At 39.1% G+C, this 22,659-nt stretch overlaps 2 protein-coding genes across 3 annotated transcripts in view; both read right to left on the reverse strand.

Moving 5' to 3' along the window:
• The window catches only part of rab8b (RAB8B, member RAS oncogene family), a 35,740-nt gene extending 31,766 nt beyond the window's left edge, over positions 1 to 3,974 (reverse strand). For both annotated transcript variants that reach the window (XR_003938114.1, XM_030162322.1), the window contains exon 1: positions 3,656 to 3,974. Coding sequence is in view for 1 of the 2 variants with exons in the window: in XM_030162322.1 (XP_030018182.1) it covers positions 3,656 to 3,779 (124 nt within the window). In the remaining variant the exon portion in view is untranslated. The remainder of the gene's footprint in view (positions 1 to 3,655) is intronic.
• A 2,270-nt stretch (positions 3,975 to 6,244) lies between these two features.
• LOC115438552 (isocitrate dehydrogenase [NAD] subunit alpha, mitochondrial) lies at positions 6,245 to 22,102 on the reverse strand. The gene is made up of 11 exons (XM_030162235.1): positions 21,986 to 22,102; positions 20,154 to 20,216; positions 17,680 to 17,763; positions 15,760 to 15,874; positions 15,497 to 15,684; positions 11,434 to 11,567; positions 10,276 to 10,378; positions 10,084 to 10,148; positions 9,925 to 10,009; positions 8,253 to 8,405; positions 6,245 to 6,879 (listed from the first exon to the last, which is right to left on the reverse strand). Exons 1-11 carry the CDS (start codon positions 22,010 to 22,012, stop codon positions 6,796 to 6,798), a joined length of 1,101 nt encoding a protein of 366 aa, XP_030018095.1. The 5' UTR covers positions 22,013 to 22,102; the 3' UTR covers positions 6,245 to 6,795.
• Between the last annotated feature and the right edge of the window lie 557 nt (positions 22,103 to 22,659).

The following is a 22,659-nucleotide window of genomic DNA, read 5'->3' on the forward strand; positions in this document are numbered from 1 at the left end:
TGTGTTTGGGCCTATGTTTTGTTAACCTTATGAGGACGTAAATCTGTTTACAGACACTTGTGGGGACTAAATACAGGTCATTATTCAGTATTATATTAAAAATGTTTAGTTTACAGTGGTTTTAAGGTCAGAGCTGATGTTAAAATAAGTACAATTTGGCTAATGTTAGTGTAGATCTGAAATAAATAAGTCTGAGTTAACATACTGTCCTCTGTATGTGTGTGTTATTGTGGATCAACTGTTCAACAAAGACACTATAAACTGGTTAATGATGGCGTTTTCTACTCACTGACTCCACTTTAGCTCCTCCCATCAGTGCAGGACGACAGACTTTAGCTGCATTTATAAAAATATTCATTGTGGAGCTGGTCTGAGGTGAGTCTGATGACAGAACTCCACCTGAACTGTTTACATGAACGTTAAATAAACTGATGTGTGTTTACAGGCCCTGAAGTATTTAATCTGAATTCAACATGTGAACGGACTCTGAGCATCCACAAACAGAACAGACACACTGGGTTTGAATCCACCTTCAGGGTTCTAGAGTCTGAACTGGTCACATTGGACTGGGTCAGTTTAACCCATACAGACCCAGTTCTACTTTTATGTCAGTTCACAAATGAATTATTCGCTAATTTTAACTTTTCTTAAGTCATTTATCACCATTTATTATAATATCTTCTGTATTTTGCATTTTTCACTGTAAATCCTGTATTTTCCTATATGTAGTTTAAATGTTCATTAAAACTCAGAGTTAATTCAAAGGTTATTATTTCAAAATAGATCAAACTGAATAAACAGTGTCTTTTTCAGTCCAATCTGTCATTAACTGAACATAAACCCAGTGTGTCCATCCACTGTCATTGATCCAACTCCATGGATTTTACTGGTGAATCAATGTTTACATTTATTATTTATTTTATTCAATTTGTTGCTTATTTTCTCTATAAAATTAATTATTCGGGAAATATTCTTATTTACTTTTGTTCATTTTATTAATTTCATTTATTATTTTACTTGTTTTTATTCATTTTCTTGCCCTCTGTTTATGTTACTTCTTATTTTGTTGATTTATTATAAATTTTAGTTTATTTTATTTATTACTTTGGCTGTTTTTGTTCATTTTGTGACTCATTTTATTCTTTTTAAATTTATTTTAGTAAATATTTTTGACAAATTCTATTACATTATCTATTATTTTGTAGGTTTTTTATTCATTTTTGTGCATTTTCTCCACTGTCATTGATCCAACTCCATAGGTTTAACTGGTGAATCAATGTTGTAGAAGATGATGGTGTTTCCACGGTAACCATGGAGCCTCTTAACATCCAAATATGGTCATATCTGATGACCATGGAAAGATGAAGAACTGCATTTTACCTCAATTATTGACATGGATTGATAGGATTAGTGGATCAACAGGTATTAAACAGTTTAGATCAGACAATGGTTTAGGTTAAAGGCGGACGTTTGGGTCTTTAAGGGTTAAAGGCGGACGTTTGGGTCTTTAAGGGTTAAAGGCGGACGTTTGGGTCTTTAAGGGTTAAAGGCGGACGTTTGGGTCTTTAAGGGTTAAAGGCGGACGTTTGGGTCTTTAAGGGTTAAAGGCGGACGTTTGGGTCTTTAAGGGTTAAAGGCGGACGTTTGGGTCTTTAAGGGTTAAAGGCAGATGTTTGGGTCTTTAAGGGTTAAAGGCGGACGTTTGGGTCTTTAAGGGTTAAAGGCGGACGTTTGGGTCTTTAAGGGTTAAAGGCGGACGTTTGGGTCTTTAAGGGTTAAAGGCAGATGTTTGGGTCTTTAAGGGTTAAAGGCGGACGTTTGGGTCTTTAAGGGTTAATATATAAAATAATACAGAAACTGACCCTTTTACTTTCACTTTGCCTGTTGTTCTCTACAGTGTTGCATAACTTTTTACTTCAACATATTAAAAAAAAAAGAAGTAAAAGCTGAATGAAGGAATGAAATCAAATGACAAATGGTTGCTAAAACACAAAAAAGTGAAAAGTAAACCTAAAGTCAGAGCCAAATTAAGACTGTTTTTCACTTTAAATATAGGCTACTTATACTTAAGTTAAAGTATAATTATTCTTATGCATAAAATTCAAGGAAATCCACAGTTAAATTCAACACATAATCCTAATCATGATCTAAAAAGCTGACATAAATACCCTTGTATATAATTTGTTATTAACGATCATATCAGGAACGTCACTCAAAATAGACAACAGTGTATCTGATCACCACTGAGGGTTCAGACAAACCCAGATTTACACTATTATTTGTCATTTAACAGGTACAAACAAGTTATAGAAGATGATGTATTCAGTTTATAAAGTCCTTTAAATGAGCTCAACCTTCACCATCCACAGCAGAAAACTAAAACACACTAATGAACGCAGCAGTGAAATGACTCAGACACCTCAGATAGTAGAATAAAACTACTGTGACTCCCCTTATTTACATACTTTTATTTAACTGAGTAACTTTTACTTACAGTGGAGTACTTTTACAGTACAGTAGTAGTACTTTAACTGATGTAAAGGTCATGAATACTTCTACATTAACTGATTATCCCTGGTATTAGTTGCAGATATGCACTAGAGAAGCAAAGAGAACAGGAGGATGTTTGGTGGTTTTATTTGGTTTAAAGCACAGGTGTCAAACACGTGGCCCATGGGCCAAAGTGGCCCACCAAAGGGTCCAATCAAGCCCATTGGATGAATTTGCAAACAGTGAAAATTACACTAAATATATTAAGCTTCAATGGTGTGGAACGCATTTTAGTTCAGGCTCCACATTCAGACCAATGTGATCTACAGTAAAATAATAACCTATAAATAATGACTTCAAATTTTCTTCGTGTTTAATGTGAAAAAAACATTACATTATGTCTATAAATAATGACAATTCAGTGTCAGTGGGAAAAAATAATATTAAATTCTGAAAATATTTACATTAACAAACTATCCTTTACTGATAAAATGTGAATAATCTGAACAAATATGAACATGAAATGCCTAAAGAAAATTAAGTCCAAAATTGACAATATTTTACCAGTTATTAAATATGTTGTGCCATATATTATTTTATTTTTTTACAGCTGTACAATGTCTTTTAATCTATTCTTGTATTTTACTGTTATTTTGGTTTTTATTTATTTTTATGTACTGCACTTTGGTCCACTGTGGTTATTTTAAGGTACTTTACAAATAAAGTTGGATTGGATATATTGAGTTGAAGCAGAATATTAAAATTGCACTTATTCTTCTGAAGAAGTTTCAGTTTTTCAGGTTATTCACATCTTCTTTGTTTGGATAGTTTGTAAATGTAAACACTTTTATAATTTAATGTTTTGGGGGGGTTTTGCATTAAAACAGTAAAACTTGTAGTTGTCATTATTTATAGTTTATTCTGTGTTTATTTTACTGGTTCTGGGCCGAATGTGGAACCTGGACTAAAGTCAGCTGGGCAGTTGTGGACCTATGGGTTCGAACTGATCAGGGGTCAGTGTTTTCTTCATCTGGGGTCAAAGGTCAGCTGCTCTGTGGAGCTTTGCTAACTTTCACTTTCCCCGTTAGCTTCGTTAGCATTAGCCGGTGTGCAGCCCCGTTAACCGGCGACCGTGCCCCGGTATGAGTGTCCGGACCGGACTCACCGATAGTGGAGATGAAGGTGGTGTTGAAGGCGTCTTCGCTGAACCGGAACAGGAGGCAGGTTTTACCGACGCCGCTGTCACCGATCAGCAGCAGCTTGAACAGATAGTCGTAGGTCTTCGCCATGTTTGAACCGGAACTCCCGCTGATTTGAGCCGAACCTCCGGCCTCCTGCGTTCTGCCGGACCTGCCAACACCGTCCTCTGGGTGGTACTGGGTTTACTGGGTGCACGGCTTCAGGACAGGGTTTTCCCGAAACAGTGCGGAGACGGAGCAGGAAACGGTCCGACATGAAGCTGAACTGGTTCAACACAGTGACTTCCGGTGTGAGACTTTCACAATAAAAGACGTTCAGAACAGAGGTAGTGTTTTATATTAAAGGTCGAACCTGGTGTTTTCAGCGCTTGAACGCAGGCCAGGGGTTCCAGCCTTTTTTGACTCATGACCTCATTTTTACATCACAAATTTCTGTTGACCTCATATTCAAAACGGAGACCTTTTTTGTTAAAATTAATTTGTTTTGGAGCATGTTATAGTTTGCTATATGTTGGAAATAAATGTTAATTTTAGATGACATTTAGTCTATATAATGTATATTATTCTGGACGGAGGCAGAAAAGCCAGGTGTAGATTACTGCACAAAGGGAGAATTGGATTTTCCTTGGTCAGGATATGTACAGTTAGTCCAGCTTGGATTTACAAGGCTGACAGTTACTACTGAACAAACAAGAACTCAAACTATGAATTATGAAAGAGCTGCAGCATCTGAAACTGACCACAATGAACATTTGACAGATAAACAGTACTACAGTGCTTCAGTTTCAGCTTCACAGTTTGTCATGTCTTCTATGGATTGGGATTGTCTCTGTCAACTCACTATATGTTTTTATTTGTAAGTTTTTTTTGTTTATTTATTGTAATTTGTTTTTTCAATTACTAGAAATTTCAGGTAACCCCACGTGGAGTCCCAACCCCAAGGTTGAAAAACACTGACCCAGGGGTTCCCAAAGTACCCCCAGGGGTGTTTAGAAGAAGCCAAGGGGGTACTTGACATTTAATGGGAAAAATACATAAACTACTACTGCTTAATATTTGTATTCCATTACATATTCCTGGTAAATATTGTACAGATAAATCAACTCCATTTATTCAACACTTTTGTAAAATAAAAAATGTAAGATATGATGCAGTACTTCTACTCTTCTTTCTTCTCAGTAACATTTAAAACAGGCTCCAAGTCCATAAGCTACTGCAGTAAATGCTCATCCATGTATTTTTTTTTAGTAATATAACATACTTCGTACTATAATAATCTGAAACGAGCTATTTTGCAAAATAAATACTTGTTGCACAAATTGATCAGTTTTAATTGTATATTAATTTGTTTCTTTACCCCTTTCATTCAACTGTATCCACCATTTATTAATGTCAGTCTACATCTTTTTTTCCCTCAGACTGACAGAAGTTTTATTCTGAAGCTGAATGTGTAGTTGTTTCCAGGCTGTAATTTCCTGCTTGACTCTTGGGGGCGTGGCCTGTGACGTGAGTAGGCTGCGCGGGGCGCGTCCTCTCCTGTGGGTTGCCTGTTTGAGTGAACATCCTGCCCCTGTACTTCCCATGTAGTACAAGTACACTGACTTTTACACAGTTGGACAAAAGACTTAAGAGGATTAGGTTCAGTTTAAGACATGAATTCATTAAATAACAATAAAAATTTAGCTTTTTAAAAAAATAATAAAATAAATAAATTTAAAAAATGTATATGTATATATATATGTGTGTATTTGCACTGATATTCTGTATTTCCATTGAAACATTGAAAATAATGTTAAGTTTCCAGTTCCAACCTTAACTCTGTCACTTTTTGCAACATTATAGATCAGACTGTGACTTTTTTTCTGGGGGGGGTCCCAGTTGTTAAACACTGTCACATTTTGAAGGCATTTCCTTTTTCATTTAGTTGCAACTTCAGAGTTAGATTTAGATGCATCGTCATCATGGAGAACCTCACCCATATGATGTTCATTTATTTTTTATCTGTGTTTGAAGTTGCATTATTGGTTCAAATTATGCAGATTCATCACTTTTAAAACTAAAAACAGGACCAAGGCTCCTGTTGTCCAATGGCATATTTAAAGACATTAACAAACATTCATTTGACCTTTGAAGGTCACTCAAGGTCAAAGGTCATGGCACCAAATCAAAGCCCATATGTGGCTTCCTATCTATACCCAATAGTAATTATATCAATATCTTCAACTGTTCTGAAGTTAAAACACTTCGAAATGTGTCCTATTATAAACCAATGGGGATTTTTAAAATTTAAAAAAATTCATAAATTCAAAAATCAATATTTTCCAAATCTTTTCTTTCTCGTAAAATGACTCATTTTGTATTCGACTTTATTCTCGTCGTGACAGTTGTTTTTATTTTCTTACGTGGCTCTAATACGCTGTCATAGTGTAGTTACAGATCATAGACTTTGAGTGGTTTTTCCCTGTTTATCTGTTTACATAAAAGGCCTGTTATTACATATGTTTGTCTGTATTTTAAGGCGTCAGTGACAGAACGGAGGCTCCAGGACACGTTGCGCTCTGACTTCCTTTATATATTTTCAGTCATACTTTTAAATCTGGGTCTTTCAAACTGAAGAGAGCAGCATAAGACAGTAACAGGAAGTAGAAACAATAAATAAAGAGGACATTTAAAGCGGTAAAACATGAGTCCACCGTTGAAAAAATAGCAAATATCCAAACTGTTCTGACAACACAAGCGGAGTGATGATAGACAAATATTTAAGATACTTTTGGTAAGAAACTCTTTGAAATGATTCCTTTCCAACTTGGTCATGTGATGGAAAAATTGTGCGCATGTTTCTGTGAATGTTTCATCATTGTCCGAAGCTGCACTCAACAAACAACTCAAACTAAACAGGAAGCCACCGCAGAAGCCCCGCCCCCTTTCCCTTTGACATCCTAGAATACGTGTTACAGAGGACAAAAAATATATATATGTAGATATGCTGGTGGGAGGTACAAAGCTGTGATGGCGATGGCAGCGGTGGACAGAGGCAGCAGTATAGAGGTTAGATGTCAGGGGTCAGAGGTCAGGGGTCACAGTGACTCTGCTACTGATGGCGATTTCATTCCAGGTCCTGAACACGACGGCAGATCTCCGCTGTGAACTCTGAACACTTGGAGTTTCCGCCCAGATCTTTCGTCAGCACCTGAAGAACATATTCAACATCAGCACGTGTGTTTCCATGGTAACAGACACACAATCGTGACATCATCACGTGTTTCCATGGTAACAGACACTTTATCTGCTGTCAGTAGTCACTTTTCCAGTGGACACCTATGCAAAACTTTGCTAATATTTACTAAATGTCAAAAAAAAAGAAGTGCGTAATGTCAGTTTTTCCATTAAAGCAGTGATATTATTCTTTCTTAAATGTTATTCTTTCTTTTCCCACATTTCCCTGTGGTCTCCATAAACTGTAAATGCTCTGCTTGGGTCTGAATTCTTCATTCATTCAACTCCACAGGTCCATCTTCAACCCTATTTCTGAGTAATGACACCAGAAAGGTGGTTTGGAGCGCTGGCCCTTTAAATGCACATGAGCCACTTCAGGCCCCGCCCCCTCCAGGTTGTCGGCTGTGCTGCTCTGTCCCGTTCAACCAACAGCTGAACATTTTAGGTAATGGGCTCCAAGTTTGGACATATTTTCAGTATGGACTACAACCGCTGCTGCTGACAAACAATTATGGAGAAACAGTGGAGAAATGTTTATCTGAAGTCTGGACCTGATATGTGCAAATGTGGAACTAGTTATAGACGAAAGTAATTAAGAAGGAATTCAAACAGGTTGGAGAAATCCACTGGATTTTTGTCCAGATGAATATAAAGATAGTTTTGCAGCAGCTGGGGGGTTCAAATTCAAACTGTATGAACTATTAGGGTCCAAATACACAAAGAAATGAACCACAGACTAAGAAAAGTGGGTTTAGACAAATATGAACCATTTAAATCCCAAATGTGCTGATTAGTTTCTTCCTTCTGGTAGATGTCAGTAGAAGTCATTCCATAAACATGAACATAAATCTGTGTTATTTTGAATCTAGGATGCTTGTTACCTCCTACTAAATTCTAAAATGACTGGGTTTCCTGGTGTATCTGATATGTGTCGGATTTTTGAGTTACTTATGGAATCAGACAGAGGAGTTTAGGGTCAGTGAAGGATGGACTAAGGGGGCGGGACATTATAAATTAAACTTCATGCCACTCTTTTTCAAATGGTTTACTTTCTTTTTTATATAATTCTTTGGTGGTTTGACTTTATTGCAAATATTCAAAATAAAAAAAAAAAATCATTGTGACGCTTCTGACGAAGGCTACAGGAAGTAGCTGAAACTAGTAAAGCAGGTAAAACAACTACCCCTGTTTGATAAATGAGCCATCTACAATAATTATGTTCGGAAGACAGTTGTTGACTGAATTGAGCAGTGATCACATGTTTCTGACCCTTTTCCTCAACACTGTCCAGACATCAATTGTTTTACTCCAGTTTCTTTTTTTATTATTCTAATATTCAGGACTCACCTTCTTGTCTCTGATGGTGTCGAAACAGGCCATCTGGATCTTGTGGGCGTGGTCATGCAGGCCCATGTGACGCAGCATCATGACGGCGCTCAGCAGGAGGGCAGTGGGGTTCGCCATGTCCAGACCGGCGATGTCAGGGGCGGTGCCGTGAACCTGCAGGGGGCGGGCCAAAGAAGTAAGGTTAGACACCTCAGGACACACCAAATACACCAGGATGAACCATCGGACTCAGAAGAACATCAGATTAAAGGGACGATCAGGTGAGAAAATAGAAAAACCTGGAAACTGTCACTTTGGCCTGTCCTACTTTTAACACCTCATTAAAATCAAACATATGCTACATTTACTGTGTTCTTGTTGCGTTTTCTCTCTATCCTTCACTATTTTTCTTCTGTTTTATTGTTCATTGTGTATCATGTTTGTGTTTTATATACTTTGGACCTTGTCTGTCTGATACTCTGACCAGGTCTCTACTACAAAACACATTTCTAATCTCAGTGGGACTTCCTGGTTAAATAAAGGCAAATAAATAACTATAATTTTCAAAAAAGGTAATCCTTATAGACATGGGTCGTATAATGAACTACATACATCTGAGTAAAACTGGATTCAGCTGTGTCATAAAAACACACTCCTGAGTCCTGAAGCAGACAAAGTGTGATCTAGTGAACAAAACAAACACCTATGTGGCACAAACAACTGTGGTTACTTGAGTATGCTAACATCTCCGCTACCTAGCAAGCATCCAGGCATCGTTCATTAAATGAGTTCATAAATGAGTTCATAAATGAGTAAACTTCTAAGTGTTGTATTCGACCCTAGTGGGAAGGAGGAGAGCCTCCATTGTGAGGCTGCAGGTACAAAGGGACATCAGCATTTATTTTGTTTGAGGAAGTTCTCCCACTTTCATATCAAGAAGACAATGATGACCCTCTTATCAAGCTTTTAATGAATCTGTTTTAGATTTTTCTTGTGTCATAGTTTGGACATTTGTCTCTCAAAGAACAGAACTCACTCAACCAGATAATTAAGAGGTCCAGTCGACTGATTGGGCAGTCACAGCTGAGTCTGGAGTCACTATACTCTAGGGTTGTCCCGATCCGATCTACAGATTGGTATCTGCTGCTGATCTGGCATTTTTAGAAGATCTGATCGGATTTAGTCACAAGATTGGGCTGATTGGGGGTAGGGGGTGGGGGACAAATGTCCTGCCCCCTCAAATTAAAGTTTCCGAAGGTAGGGAAGAGCTGCACAACAGCGGGGGGCTCAGAGGAACTAGGTAAAGCATCTATTACTTTCACTTTCACTCCAGTTGTGATGCGCGAGTGTTGTTGTTCTTAACCTTTTACTGAGGTCCTCTAGTGACTGCAGTTTGACATTTTCTTCGTCCTTGTATCTTAATCTGATATTTTATTTTTATGACTCCAGATTAGTGAGCCTCTATCAGTACTTGCCCATGTGTATTTGTATTGTCCTGTGTGTTTTGTTTTAATGTGATCTAATGCTGATGTCCTCTCCTGTTATTGCAGAACTAACCCACCTACAGCTACAAATAAAGTTACCTTGACCATTGTCCCCCAAAAGACATTTAACCATCACTATCAGTTTGAAGCTATTTAATGAAGGTAAAAATCTTGCATAGTTCCCCTTTAAGTGAAAAAAGAAGACGAACCGATTCGAAAATGGCGACGCCGTTGGCGCCGATGTTCCCACTGGGTGTGACGCCCAGTCCTCCGATCAGACCAGCACACAGATCACTGCAACACAAACAGGAACTCAGACTCATATTCAGCCCATTCTGTCTTTAGTCAGCTGTGGGATCGGACTTTACCTGAGAATGTCTCCATACAGGTTGGGCATGACAAGGACATCAAACTGGGTTGGATCCTGCACCATCTGAACAAACCAGAGCATCAGGACACGTCAGAGCAGAACCACCACAAGACAACCGACAGGAGAGGAAATAAAAACACACATGAACACAAAACAACCGACAGGAGAGGACATAAACATGTGAACTCACATTGAGGCAGACAGTGTCCAGGTACATCTCTGTGAACTTGATGTCTTTATAGTTCTCAGCGACCTCACGACACTTTCTCAGAAACAGACCATCGGACATTCGCCTGGACAGACAGAAAAGGACAGACTCATATAGGATGTAGGCCAAGATAGAAATATATCATTTGAAATGGAGCAAATACCTGTAATCTTTAGATCTCAAAGACTAAGAGCATTCACACTGAAAAAACAATGATCACAAACCTTATGTATGCATGTGTGTATAATATGATTAGACACCTCTGTGTAGATATTTATGGTGTATGTATAGATTATATATTATACACATGAATACTCAAAGTTGATGTGTGTGGGATAAAAGCCACAATATCAATATGAAGACCCCTTCTGGTTACAGGTCGGTAATTTACCAATGCTCTAATGTTAATATTTGATGTGTGATGATGGAATATGTTTGGAGAAGGTTAATAAAAACGCAAGTCAAAAAAAAAAAAAGAAAAGAACAGACCCAGTATATGTTCTGCATCTTTAACCCTTGAGCCCTGATTCCAGATAAACGTTAACATATTAAGTGGCTTTTTTATATTCAACTCTAACTGTGGAACAACTTTCAGAAAAGTAAGACGGTAATTTTAATAAGCCTCTACATTCACATCTCAGTTTATTGTGTTTTGGCTCCACTGGTCTGTAACAGTATGAATCTATTAAAAAGACCTGTTAGTCATGTTATGACACATTCAATATTCAGCAGGGAAAACTAATTAGTGTCAGAATTGGGCGGGGGGGGGGGGGTTTCACAAGAAAGTTCAACAACCTTTTTTTTTTATTAATAATTTCTTTCCTTCTACTTTTTAAAATCATACTGTAGCACAATCATTTTCTTCTTAGATTAATAAAGTACTCAGATTCTGATGAAACCAGCTCATTTTTTCAGGAGCTGTTTTCATAAATCCGAATCAAAGTATTAAAACGGTACTTGTCAACTCTGAGTATTAGTGTGTCCAAATGAAGGACAATCAGTTCCAAACATGGACAAACAGGAAGTGACACTCCAAATCCCACATCCTCCTTCAACGTACAACTGGAGGACCAGTTGCTATGACAACAGATGATGCACGTGTCAATGGGGCAGCGGTGCAGCAGACGGCGTCGCACTCACATGATATTTGCTTTGTGTACGGCGGTCACACTGTTTCTTTGGTTGTTTCTGGCGTATTCGAAGGCGTACTCTGCGATGCGTCTGCTGGCCTCCTCTGTGATCAGTTTGATGCTCTGAACGACACCATCGACAATCTGCAACCACAACAAAAGATGCTCAGAAATGGAGGATTCTAGTCACATCAACACCACAAATGCATTTATACGACAGCCTGCCATCAGGGTTTCACCTGTTTAAATATAAAAACTACAACAGTCTCTAATGGACTAAGTTTAGTTGTAGATCAGACATTTATCATCAAACACAGAAAACATGACAATTTCAGTTTAATCTTGACATGGTTTGGAGGTTTTCACACATCCATCCATCATGAATTTGATAAATAACTGATGAAGAAAAAGGAGGGGGAGGAAAGGATCATGGGGGTTTGGAGTGAGTGAAAACAGTCATTTACGTTGGGAATGTGCAGGAAGTGACATCACACACAGACTGGGACGTCAACTGCCAGCTGATAGATCCATACTGATAGTTTGGCATCATTTCATTCATTTAAATGGAAGTTAATGGAGGGTTTATTTTTCTTCAGATGCTGCTGTGGTAATAGTTCCTCGCTGCTTCCAGTTTTTTGAACTGGACACAGATTTAACCTACGCCTCTGATCCAATGGGTCCAAATATGAACAGTCAGAGTCCAGATTAGAGCTGACAGTGTGAACCTGGTATCCAGGCTGAACACACATCAGGGATGTGCTAGGTCAACGGCACATTCAGGATCTGAGGAAGCTCCAGTGTGTGTATGCACCACTGAACAGCTTCCTCCTCTGTCTTACCCTGAGGACGACAGGGACCAGAGCGTCCTGTCCCAGCAGCTACAGCCTACAGGAACACAGGTCAAAGTCAAACACCGTCATCACTGCAGGTCACATGACCAACACACCTGATCAGACTTAATACACCTACATCATTTACAGCTGAAGGTTCTGATCATGGCCCCTGTAGAGATATCAGAGAGACGGATCTGGATCAGCACTGACCAGATGAGCTGATGTCAGTCGCCAAAGGATGCTGGGACTCATTAATACCTAATTAAATTACATTATGGATAAAATATGTGCATTTACTTATTATTATTAGGCCTGAACATAGCTGAAGCCGGCGAGGGTCTACTAAAACTGCATGGTTCCGATATTATTATCATCCTTTCACCCCTTTGAACACAAATTTGACCCCCTCAACATTAATGAAAAGTAAATTTTATTCGACCAAATAAAAAAAATTTCACCAGGTTTGAATTTTTGAAGTCCCAAAGAATAAAACATTGAAAATGACTCGGCTCCGCTCCCTCAAAAATCTAAATGCAATACACAGATGGGAGCCCACACCAAACTATTTTCCACCTACAAAAATAAAATTTGGTACAGACATAGCCCATGATTGGAGAAGTAAAAAGTTATATTATGGTCCCGCCCTAAACCCAACAGGAAGTCAGCCATATTGGGCACAAGTGTGGACCTATAAAATCATACCCCTCATACTTTCAACATCTCCTCCTGGGGTTTCTTCCAATTTGCACCAAACTTGGTGAAATTCACCTACACGTGTGATCAAAAGTTATCAATGACATTTTTGATCAAATGATGGGCGTGGCTGTGATGAGCTCACAATGACGCAGCCATTTTCAGAAGTATAAAAGTGTGTGTATCTCACACATAGTGTTGGATTGAGTGTATGATATGGGGTCCTCTCACTGTCAGGTGGCCTCACTGGTCGCAAGAGAGGGCGAGGCCCATTTTGTTCCACATGTCATATGTTGAATGACAATAAAGAATCTTGAATATCTGCAAACATGTAAGGTATTAATACTTATCTGTGGAATCCATCTGTCTTCCCACCACCCATAATATGCTTGAAACATTACATTTATCATAAAATTATGTCAAATTGGACTCAATTTGAACTGAAGGATGAACTGAAACACCACAAACCTGATTCCTGACAGAAACCTACTGTTGCTATGGTTACAAGGTCACTTCCACATGACTTGATTATTCATAGGCAGATACTCTAAGTTATGATTGGTGAAATACGACTGCTGTTGGCTAATGAAGTAAGCATTATCCTCAGGTGATAATGTGGTTATTTAAAATTCTGAAGAGGATTTACCAAAATAAAATATACTTGAACATTTTATCAACAATTTTAAAGAGTTCCTCGATCCATCTGCATCACCAACACTCAACGTGAACAGGTCAGAACCCAGAGCGTCATCAGAGAACAGTTGTATATTAGAAAGGCCCACAGCCTGACAGATGAGGAAGTTATAGCCAAACTGTTTATAGAAACATCCACCCAGTTCCTATTAGCAGAACAGAAGAGGGTCATGTGACTGGGATGGGTTTTAGTTTGAAGCTGCATCAGAGACATGAAAAAATGTCCAGACGTTAAATACTCAAACAAAATAAATGATGAGGACGATCAGTTCCATCATAAGAACATGTTAATCCTTCATAAATAAAAAGTCCCAGTGTCCCTGAACATCAGTGTCTGTTCTTCTGTGTGAAGTTGTTAGGTTCTGTTCTATGTTTCAGTCCTGTGGTCTGGATGTACATCAATCTAACAATAGAAGTGGACTTCTATGACTGGAGGAGAACTGAACTCATCCAGTCACAGTCCATATATGACTTCTATCAGCGATCAATAGGAACTAGACTGATATCTGGAACCATTTACATGTTCTAAACCATCAACATATGGACCAGTAGAAGGAAAGAAACAGAATATTTACAAAAATTGGCAAAAACTCAAAAATCTAAATTTCTCAAAACTGTGAACACACTTTATCGACATTGTCCTACAGATACATAAACATAACGTACTGTTCACTTTTAATCCCCTTCAGACAAATCTAGTGTCAGATTCAGTTAAAGTTCCTGCCCAATAATTTAGATTAAATTGTCTTTGTGTAAAACTTATTCCATACATATTTATTTGAAAGTACTCAGATATTATAACTGCACATGGACTTGTGACCGGGAAATAGTAGGTCAAAGGTCACCTATGTTCAATATTCTTCTGCTCCAGGACAAGATGCATCCACAGGATAAATGAGGAGCAGATATCTGAATGAATTCTACAGATAACGTGATTATGTCGTTGAATGGATGGATGACAAAATGATTAAAATACCCCTTCAGCCTGGAGTTGGCCAAGGGGTAAAAAATTAGAAATGAATCAGACCAGTAGTTTCAGAGAAGATGTTTGAAGAAATGGCAAACGAGAACGATGACAACGCCGTCACAGTGTCTCATGGCCGACTGGCTGGTGACATAAAAAGGTGTCGTCTGAGAGTTTTACTAATATCTTTGAGTTTGAAGGTTTGGGGAGATGGAAAAGATGAACATCTAAAGGTTCAACTGTTTTCAACCTAAAGGACTGTAAGCGGAAAAAAAACAAACAAGCTATCCAGCAGTTTGGTAGAGGATGCTGGGAGCTGTAAACACTGACAGACTTCAAACAGGTGCTACCAGAGCAAAATCAGCTGTCAGTGATTTCAAATTCAGGCTATGTTTAGACGGTAACAATCTGAACTGAAACACAAAAGTGGTGTTGTGTCTTCACTTTTAATTCTGTGTTTAGACATGCGTTTTGGGAAAAAAGCTGCATGCACACGGACACGCACAAGTGTGTGAAATGTCCTGTTTATGGTTGTAGTATGTACACCAGGCGGCATCAGCACCACCAACACCAAGCACCTGCCTCGAACCGTTCTAGTTCTCTTCCTGTTCTCTCCTAGCACCAAATACAATCACAGAACAGGAAACAGAACATGACATGACTCTTGGATGTAAATTAGAGCGGCTAGGGCAACTTGAAGGTCTGTCACAGGGAAATAATCCCACATGTTGTCGTTTTCCTGTACAGGTGCGTGCCTGTGATGGAAACTACGTGACAAGAAAATGCAGTTTTGCATTTTCAACTGTGGGGTCGCCTGAAATTTTTGGTAGCTGATAAAAAAAAACCTAATAAAGAATACTTTTTATTGCTGTAGCCACGCCTCCACTCACCACATGTTCGATGCCACTGTACTCGCCCTCCGTGTTCTCGCGGATGGTCACCAAATTGACGTCGGTGTAGGGGGTCTTGTAGCCCTCGATGGAGATGCAGGGTCTGACGTTGGCGTACAGGTCGAAGGTCTTCCTCAGCAGCAAGTTCATGGAGGGGTGGCCTGCAGCGATGGGGGTCTTCAGGGGCCCTGAGGATGATGGGAAGGTTAGTATTCTGCTAAGCCCTAAAGACGCATCAGTTCAAACATAAACGTTAACCAGACCTTTGAGTCCGATTTTGCTCCTGTCCATGGACTCTTTAGCGTCAGGTGGAATCATCCATTTGCCACCAGGTCCTTTTATGGCTGTGACGTTACGCTCCTCCCATCTGATTGGAGCCTGAAGTTATAAAAAAAAAAAGAAAAAAACAACAACTATTAACATGAAGGAAAAGGTCAGGCTTGAATTTTAACCCTTTAACCCCTCAGCCCTGATTCCAGGTAAAGGTTCTGCTGTGAATCTGTGTCTGTTTCAGGTTCATTAAAGCTGCTGTGAGTATGTACCTGTGTTCCTTTTCTTCAGTGGTTTTGTTTTACTATGTGTTTTAGGGTCAAAAAAGGTGGAATAACAGAAAAAGACAAAGAGAGGAATTGAAGTTTGACAGGTTTGGACTAAATAAGGCACTAGAATGTACATCAGTAAGAGATTTAGGAGGATGAACATCAATTGGGAACTGGAACACACTGGACAACAACAAGGATTTGAATTTGGTCCCAGTAGTTTTAGCTTTGGCTCCATCCATCCATCCATCCATCCATTCTCTTCCGCTTATCCGGGGCCGGGTCGCGGGGGTAACAGTCTAAGCAGGGATGCCCAGACTTCCCTCTCCCCAGACACCTCCTCCAGCTCTTCCGGGGGGATCCCGAGGCGTTCCCAGGCCAGCCGAGAGACATAGTCTCTCCAACGTGTCCTGGGTCTTCCCCGAGGTCTCCTCCCGGTGGGACATGCCCGGAACACCTCCCCAGGGAGGCGTCCAGGAGGCATCCGAAACAGATGCCCGAGCCACCTCAGCTGGCCCCTCTCGACGCGGAGGAGCAGCGGCTCTACTCCGAGCTCCTCACCCTATCCCTAAGGGTGCGCCCAGCCACCCGACGGAGGAAACTCATTTCGACCGCTTGTATCCGGGATCTTGTCCTTTCGGTCATGACCCAAAGCTCATGACCATAGGTGAGGGTAGGAACGTAGATTGACCGGTAAATCGAGAGCTTCGCCTCTCGGCTCAGCTCCTTCTTTACCACAACCGACCGGTACAGCGACTGCATCACTGCAGACGCTGCACCAATCCGTCTGTCAATCTCACGCTCCATCCTTCCCTCACTCGTGAACAAGACCCCGAGATACTTAAACTCCTCCACTTGGGGCAAAGACTCCCCACCGACCCGGAGAGGGCAAACCACCTTTTTCCGGTCGAGAACCATGGCCTCGGATTTGGAGGTGCTGATCCTCATCCCGCTCGCTTCACACTCGGCTGCAAACCGCCCCAGTGCACGCTGAAGGTCCAGGTTCGATGAGGCCAACAGGACAACATCATCTGCAAAAAGCAGAGATGAAATCCTGTGGTCCCCAAACCGGACCCCCTCCGGCCCTTGGCTGCGCCTAGAAATTCTGTCCATAAAAATTATGAACAGAACCGGTGACAAAGGGCAGCCCTGCCGGAGTCCAACATGCACCTGGAACAGGTCTGACTTACTGCCGGCAATGCGAACCAGGCTCCTGCTAGCTTTGGCTCTTTTTTTCTAAATCAGTTCAGGTGCTTTTTGACATCTGTTTAACTCCATACATCAGTTCCACGATCAAAACTCAGTAAAAACATTTTTTTAAAAAATAAAGGAAAATCACAACACTGGAAACGACAGGAAAAATAAAAAAAAAACCTCAAGGAAAACGGTGTAAAAAAAAGTCCAAACCATCTATTTTTATAATGAGTTGGTCTCACTCACTGCTCTGGTTTTTACCCCCCATCCCACAGGGGGTGGGACTTGAACTGAGCATGCTCAGATGTCTATGGAAAGAACAAAGTCTATTTGCTCAGTATGACTGGAAATTTAACTATTGAACAAGCAGTTGAATTTATATAAATATTTAAAATAAATCCTACATTCAGAACATGTGAGGGGTTAAAGGGTTAAATCATCTTTAATCACCTTTGCAGCCTCAAAGATTTTCATGACGGCGGTGGAGATCTCTGGTCCGATACCATCTCCAGGGATGAGTGTGACCGTCTGCATCTGTGGAGTCGACACAAACATGCAGATGAACGAAGACTCACACTGACCACAGATTACACCCATTCACCTTTGACCTTTTATACTCAACAGGTCATTGTCAACTTCAGATTAAAACCCAGAGACATGAACATGGAGCTCATCACCCTTACAGATACAAACTAACCTGTATACATTAACACTGAACAGATCAGATTTATGTATTTCATACATACACATAATGACAGAACAAGTACCACATGCATCATTTAGCACCAAATCCAAACACCTGCCCACAAAAGGGTTTAAAAGATAGAAAAAAGGAAGGGCAACAAAGAAGGAAATACAGATGGAAATAGAATACATGTAAATAAGACACTACAGTCTAAGTAGGAGGTTTAGATGTGAGCAGAATGAGTCTGTCATAATTAACACCTCTAAAACCAACACAGTCCTACTCTACTGGTCAGCTGGTGTCTACAAACCCATTCTAATGAATCTAATCAACCTCTCAAATGTTCAGAGGCTCCGTAGTTACCATGGAAACACCGTCATCTTCTACAACATTGATTCACCAGTAAAACCCATGGAGTTGATTCAATGACAGTGGCTGGACACACTGGGTTTATGTTCAGTTAATGACAGATTGGACTGAAAAAGACACTCTTTATTCAATTTTTATCTCTTTTTATATAATAACCTTTGAATTTGCTCTGAGCTTTAATGAACATCTACATTTTGGAGTTTTTCTTTGCAGAGAAGGAGGGTCTAAGGATAGGGGATGACCGGGACATGGCTCCATTTGCTTCACCGACTGTTTACAAACTGATTACTTCACTGTTTGCTCATTTTCATTGTGTTTTGTTTTTTTGTTGTTTTTTTTTAAATCAATTCAACAATTTCTGTGAAGCCCTGTGAGGCAACTTTGTTGTGATTCTGGGCTCTATAAACAAAATTGAATTGAAATAATTTTCTGACATTCAGGCTGGATATCCTTGGTGTGAATGTGATACCGATCCCCCTTTAACACCAACACCTGTGACCCCAGAGGGAAGAACCCTATCGGTTTGGAGTGTTCCATCAATATTATCACTTGTCCAAATGGGGGCGCTTCTGCTGAAAAATCAGGTTTGTTTTTCACATTATTAATAGATATAGTAGGACAATCAGACTCGATTTGGTTCATATTGATCACCCAAAATTAAGTTGGTATCTTTTGTACATTGTCCTTTATTTGCTTTATTATATGGATGCTTCTATGAAACTGGGTACATTTTGGTACCCGTCACTTTTCCATCTTTTTAGACCCAATAATAAACAGCAAATGTAGACATATTTCCCCCCAGGATGAACCTAATGATGACCTCAAATAAATGCACAAAAATAGCCTCTTGCTCTGAACCATCCCATAATTAATGAATTTATCATCAAATATTGGGTCCAAAAATAGGACCCAAATATGGACATTAAATCTCCCTAAGTGTCAGTGCATTACATGTGAAAACGTGTGTAAATGGTCTTCTATAGACTATAAATAAAGACAGTGTGTTAAATGTGTCGATCCTAGTGGATTTTCTAATCCACACGTAAGTTTTTCATCAATCTCAGTCTCATTCCAGGTTTGATGTGGAACCCATTGTGTCCACTGGTGTTACATACAGAACCTGAACATTTAAACACAAATAAATCGCAGATGATTTTTCAACAGTGGTCATTTTTGTCAAACACTCTGCCTTGAATAATTAGTTAAATTCCCAAAATGTACCTGTGAGAGAATAAAAAGATATTCAAAAAAATAGTAGTGTGCACTTTTGTGCCCTTTTTACTGTGTTACATACAGAGATTTTTGTATTAAATATAATGTAAAATAATATAAAAATGTGATTTTATCTGAAAAATAGTTTCTCTTTTATCTCAGTAAGTATTTATTTTTAAATAGACCCAAAGTGCTTCCAAACCTGCTTCATAACATTCATCTACATCTGGTTTGAATGTTTAGCCCCTCTATCCTGTTTTTAGGACCAGTTTCAGAAAAGAACCCATATGCAGAGGATTGGGGGGATTTCAGAGGTATACCCTTGCTGTTGACCCCTTACAGCGCAAGCCTCATTTACGGTTGACATGGACTACATTTTTACATTACCCCTCCTCAGAGACATTCTGGCTGAGTTGTTATCCCCATTATAAGTGGAATATCAGCGTCTGTGCCAGTTAACTACCCAGCTATGAAGAGCTTTTAATCTGAACAATGAGCTGAAATCAATACGGCTCTCTGTCTACAGAGTCTGTGATGGTTCTGTATGGTTCCACTGGTTGTCTTCTGTGTTGGTAAACAGGCTTGGCTGCAGGACTGTGTGTGTCAGAGGAGCTATTGTCAGTGTTGGTGTCAGGTTTGTGTCCTCTCCACTACTCACCCCTCTGGAAAAGGACACTGAAGACAGAGCGGGTCTCTTCACCGCCCCCACCACCTGGGACAGCTGAAAGATGACGTAAAGGTCAAAGGAAATTACAGACTCAACACAAACAACGCCAACCTGCATCAACTCACAAAGACGACTCAGAATAGTTCAAATAATGACAAAATAACCATCTGTACATATTTTAGATTCAGCAGAATTTAAAACAATAAACACTTTCATCTCATCTTTACTGCACCCATTTAGCAATCCTGACCTTTGTGTTGTTTGCAATGTACTTATGGGCATGTATTTTATTTGTTCTTTCATACAACTCAAGCAAATATTTGCTCTCATCCAGATAACCCTGATTTATGTCTGTGTTTTATTCCTGTGCAGCAATTTAGCCATTGCTTCTTGTTTTTCAATGCACATCTTACTGTAATTTTCTATAGATTATTCAGAGGAGTGATGTGATCTTTAAACATAAATTAAAATTATTTCATTTATTAAATCCTAATCACCTATGGTTGGATAAAACCTAAACTAAATTAAACACTTTCAGATTAAATCCCTGTCATGCTATTTCAACAATTCACTGCACTGAACAACAGCCTCTTAACTCATTTGACCTTAGCTAAATCCCTTTGCACTGAACACATTTAAATACCCTATTACTTTTCCATTTTTATGTCCATTTTTTAAAGGCAGTTGCAGATGCAGTGAATCATCTCTTTAACCTCCTGAAACCCGAGAAAGTTCAGATTTTAGCTTCTGTTAATTAAATAATTGCCTATATTGGAAACATCATCATACAACCATTCTTTCAGAGGCATTTTTAAAACATTTTTATGGAATGTCCTTTGCAGTGGACAGTTTTTGGGTTTTGTTTTTTTTTTTTGTTATATAAAACTGTGAAACTAAAACCCATAGCTGGGTCTTAGGAGGTTAAAATGCAGGGCTGAGCATGAGAGAAGCTCCTCCATCTAGACCTCAATCAGACTTTACAATACGTGACAGACTGATGACTGCAGTTTGATTTTTTTTTTTTTTTTTTAGTTTTTCTTTAACTGATGGAAAAGTTAATTTCTCCCTTTGGTTAAATGCAGCTTATGGGTATGTGTAACTGTTTTGGCTAAAAAAGCAACACTGTAACTATGTGAACCAAATTCAGAAGTAGCCTTTTGGATTTTAGAAGCATTTATTATATTTTCTATTTATTATGTCCTGGTAAAGATAAATATAAAATATTGAACCTCACATTTTTATATTACTTCTATAATAATAATAATAATAATAATAATAATAATAATAATAATAATAATAATAATTGTACTCACATAACTGCTTGTTGGCTTTCATAGATACAGAATAAACACATGAGTACTGAGATGATTTATCAGATTTCATTTTGTTTTCTATCTCTGTGTTATTTGGTTTGTTAACTTTAAATAAATGATTCTCCAACACAGATTTGTTCACGTGAGCCAATTGAATGGGTGTTATACGCACAAAATAATGTGTTTCTATGGAATAAAAAAAACACATAAGGGCTTCTTAAACAGTGGAAGTAATATGGATACGTGTCTAAAGTCTTAGTTTTTCTAGTGTCCACTGACTGTGTGAAGAAACATGTTACTTAGTGAGTTAAGAACATTAACTGTCATCCGCTGAAGGACACTGCTAACCGGCTAGCTGACGGGCTAAAGGCCGCACAAAAAAACACTTCTGAGGGACTTCAAGACACATAACAGCGGTGAAAGGTTTGAGCAAACACTGCGGACGCTGTTCGGGAAGAATACAAACACAGACAGGACGTTTTAATTGAATATCAAACTAATTTTTCTTACCATTGACCTCCACGCGCTGCCTGCCATGCTACTGAGGTAAAAACGGAAGTGGATGTACAGCCGGCGGAAGTGGAAACAAAGATCCTCTACGGAGAAGAGCGACCACTCTGCACACACAGCTCATGTATATAGGCTGGTTAGAGCGGGGGGGGGGATCAAAGTTACGGCCCATGGACCAAAACCGGCCTCTGCAGTAGATTTCTGAAATGCAAACGTTACACTGAAGGTATTAATAATCATTAGTGTCACAGATTTTTACAGGTTCTTGCAGTTGAGAAGTTATCTGATGCCAAATAAATAATAGACCTTTTACACAACTTCTGTTTTTGTTTTTTTTCACAACTTTATTTATCATTTTTCCTTTTTAACAACATTGACATCATTAAAGAATTTCTTACAAAAGTTGTGAACTCCCCCCCAAACCAGGTGGCATCCCCACAAATACATCCACATAAACACAAGTGTATCAAATGTGAATGTGAACGTAGCAAATGTGAAAAAAGGTCTACAGCCTTTTCTTGAGATGCAACCTTCTGACCTGGAACTTTTCTTTATTAAGAAAAATGTGAAAATTTTGTATGACATCTGTATAAATGTTTACGGACAACTGTTCAGGGAACACTCTAGAAATAAAGGAGAAGTGGGAATTAGAGATAAGTGTTGTGATTGAAGAC

Source organism: Sphaeramia orbicularis, chromosome 3 (assembly GCF_902148855.1).
Source record: "Sphaeramia orbicularis chromosome 3, fSphaOr1.1, whole genome shotgun sequence".
NCBI classification, from domain to species: domain Eukaryota; kingdom Metazoa; phylum Chordata; class Actinopteri; order Kurtiformes; family Apogonidae; genus Sphaeramia; species Sphaeramia orbicularis.